General features: G+C 33.2%; 1 protein-coding gene across 1 annotated transcript in view; it reads right to left on the bottom strand.

Annotated features, from left to right (window-relative positions):
• Positions 1 to 3,333, bottom strand: part of LOC108543641 (ovostatin homolog 2) — a 111,031-nt gene that overhangs the window by 18,384 nt on the left and 89,314 nt on the right. The window contains exons 8-9 of the mRNA XM_017894241.1: positions 2,604 to 2,721; positions 1,638 to 1,752 (exon numbers count right to left, since the gene is read on the bottom strand). Of these exons, the coding sequence (XP_017749730.1) occupies positions 1,638 to 1,752; positions 2,604 to 2,721 (233 nt within the window). The remainder of the gene's footprint in view (positions 1 to 1,637; positions 1,753 to 2,603; positions 2,722 to 3,333) is intronic.

Below are 3,333 nucleotides of genomic sequence, written 5' to 3'. Positions count from 1 at the left end.
TCCTTCCCTCCTTCCTTCCTTCCTTCCTTCCTTCCTTCCTTCCTTCCTTCCTTCCTTCCTTCCTTCCTTCCTTCTTTCCTTCCTTCCCTCCTTTCCTCTCCCTTTCTTTCTTTCTTTTTTTCTTTCTTTTTCGTTATTTTCTTTCACTTTCTGTTGCCCAGGCTGGAGTGTAGTGGTGCAATCATGGCTCAGTGCAGCCCCAACCTCCTGGGCTCAAGTGATCCTCCCACCTCAGCCTCCTGAGTAGCTGGGACTATAGCTACATGACACAACACCCAGCTAATTTTGTATTTTTTGTAGAGACGGGGTCTCACTATGTTGCCTAGGATGGTCTCAAACTCCTAGGCTCAAACAATTCTCCTGCCTCAGCCTCCCCAAGTGCTGGGGTTACGGGTGTGAGTCACTGTGCCTGGCTATTATTTTATTATTTATTTAGTTCAGTATGACAAATACATTTAACTATCAATTAAACATTTGTTTAATACTTGAATTTCCTCTGAATGTGACAGAAATCTCTAAAACTTTGAATACTGACATAAGTACATTAGCAATTTAATACTTCATGAACAGAAATTTTGCTGAAATATCAGTTATATATGCATAAGTTTAAAAAGACTATATTAACAGAAAGAAAGTGGTCAGCACAGAGAAAAGTATTTCAAGGAATAAGACTTAGCATTCTGTGCTTAAGGGGGAAGGGGTATTAGGCCCAGGATACACAAATTAGTCATTAGAAATATTTTTGGCCTGGCCCCACTGGCTCACGCCTGTAACCCCTTCACTTTGGGAGGCAGAGGTGGGTGGATCACCTGAGGTCAGGAGTTTGAGACTAGCCTGGCCAACATGATGAAATCCCGTCTCTACTAAAAATACAAAAAATTAGTCGGTCGTGGTGGTGGGCACCTGTAATCCCAGCTACTCAGGAGGCTGAGGCGGAAGAATTACTTGAACCTGGTAGACAGAGATTGCAGTGAGCTGAGATTGTGGCAGTGCACTCCAACCTGGCAACAAGAGTGAAACAGAAAGAAAGAAAGAAAGAAAGAAAGAAAGAAAGAAAGAAAGAAAGAAAGAAAGAAAGAAAGAAAGAGAAAGAAAGAAAGAAAGAAAAGAAAGAAAAATATTTTCCTGGTTATGAGATAAAGATATTTCACTGGATTTATTTTCAGATGCTTAGTAAAATATTCTCCCCATACTATTTTACTTCCCATGTTCGAATTCTATGCTCACCAAAAAAATTTTATCATCAACAACTACATGTCCTGATTATATTTATTTGTGGAATGATTAAGGAAAAGGGATATGCTTATATCTAAAACCAAAACTTTATATCGAAAACCTAATACTTTATATATAAATACTAATACTTTATATCTAAAACCAAAACCAAAAACTAAATCCATAAATTGGCATTCTTACTTCCATTTTACCCTTATTTGAACTTAATACTTGACCATCCATCAACAGGTGTGTAAAAAGTTTGGTTGATGTATGAAACATTCAGAATTCAAATCATATGAACCCAATGAAAAGCCCTCGGGGAAAAAATGACTGTATTAACATTGTGTAGTTGGCAACCAGGTAACAATTCCAATGAGACAGTGATATCCATTGGGATCTGACTTCTTAGAGAGCATTACCTGTTTCATCTTCTGTAACAAGAGCATGCACTTCGAGGAAACTCCAGTATCCTTCCCGATTTAACTCAAAAGCTTCTGTGTTAATAAACTTGGAGACACAGCCATCTTTCCCCAGCTGAAAAGAACAATAAAAGAAAAGTTAAATTTTAAAAGAAGACTGTAAGAAATAGCTATAATAGGGAAAATGTGTAACCTCACTGAAGCAACTTCAAGAATATTGTATTACCCAAGTTTTAGTTTTATAAAATAATCCATTGTGCTTCTATAATTATATTTGAAGTTCATGTATTTATGGATTTACCTATAACTACATTTGAATTTTAATAAATATTAACTCTTACAATATTGTGTTTTAAAAATCTCTTCATGGTGACATTATTTTGTTAATATACAAGATAATAAACACATCCATCACTAGTCACATGTATTCACACATGATAGATCTTTTAGGAAATTCCTCCTTTGTCAGTTTGGAAAAGTTGATTCTTCTCTTTAGTGGTTAAGAACCCTGACTGATAGGGTTCCCATCTGGAGCTCCTATATACACTTATTTCGAGTGAGGATAAATTGAGAGGAAAATAATTATGCATCTAACACTCTCGAATACACAGAAACATCATCATATCTCCCTGACTAAATCCACAAAGTAAAAAACAAAGACAGGACATATGTTCCCAGAAAATTGATAAGGTGTAGATTTTGATATGAAACCAAATCCATTTTTAATTAACAATGGAAATTTACTACTCAGTTTCTGATACTATAATTTGCTTTTTGTCAGTCAATAGAAAATGAAAATTAGCATGACATAAGAGGAATATAAAATTTACAAATAGGAATAGAAATATAGAATAAAAGTATGTATTTTAACTGTAAAAGGGAAACAAGAAGAAAGGAAGGTAAATGGAAGGTGAGGATAAAAGGTTAATGCAAACTTATTTATAATTTTGCAGATATACCTCTTACCTGAATGGTAAAATTTTTACAGAGTGAACTGATAAGACGACTGCATGAATGATAAGCAGTAGATTCTCTGCACACACTAAGCTGGACCTTCCCGTCCACAGGTTCACCATAGGTATATCTAATGGAAGAATATAGCAACAACACAATTATAGAGGTCAAGGTCATTTTAAATCTGTATAAGGTTTTGAAACTTTTATTTAGTAGCTGAAACCAGCACTGTAACAACATTTAAATAGCTAGTTACCATAAATTTTATTTTCTAGAGGAAATCTAAAACAATGGTACTGACTAAAATTGAGTTGAATGCTTTAGGCAAAGATGTATTTTAAATAAAAAGGTTGAAATAGACATGTAGAAGTCATATATCTAAATCACTAAAATACAATGTAAACAAAAAAACTAATAGTAAAAGGAAAAAATACATCTGTCATTATTTCATTAAAAATAGTATTTTTTACATACTGATAGCAATGGAGTATTAAAAACAAAAAATAAAATAAAATAACATTTAGTTTTTTAGTTTTTTGTTTTAAACTGCTATAATGAGCATATTTTATGGTTTTACTTTTAAAATGTAAATTATATTTATTTATTTTTTACAAATGTCATTTTAAGACGCTAGATTTTGGAGTCATTTCCTTCTTTTGTTTGTTTTGTTTTGGAAAGAGAGAAGAAAACTGTTTATTTTTATTTTTTTTTAAATTATGCTTTAAGTTCTGGGATACATGTG

This window comes from Rhinopithecus bieti, unplaced genomic scaffold (genome assembly GCF_001698545.2).
Source record: "Rhinopithecus bieti isolate Rb0 unplaced genomic scaffold, ASM169854v2 scaffold_23748, whole genome shotgun sequence".
In the NCBI taxonomy this organism is placed as follows: Eukaryota; Metazoa; Chordata; class Mammalia; order Primates; family Cercopithecidae; genus Rhinopithecus; species Rhinopithecus bieti.
The sequence above is the reverse complement of the archived record's forward strand: the minus strand, read 5'-3'. Positions and strand labels throughout refer to the sequence as shown.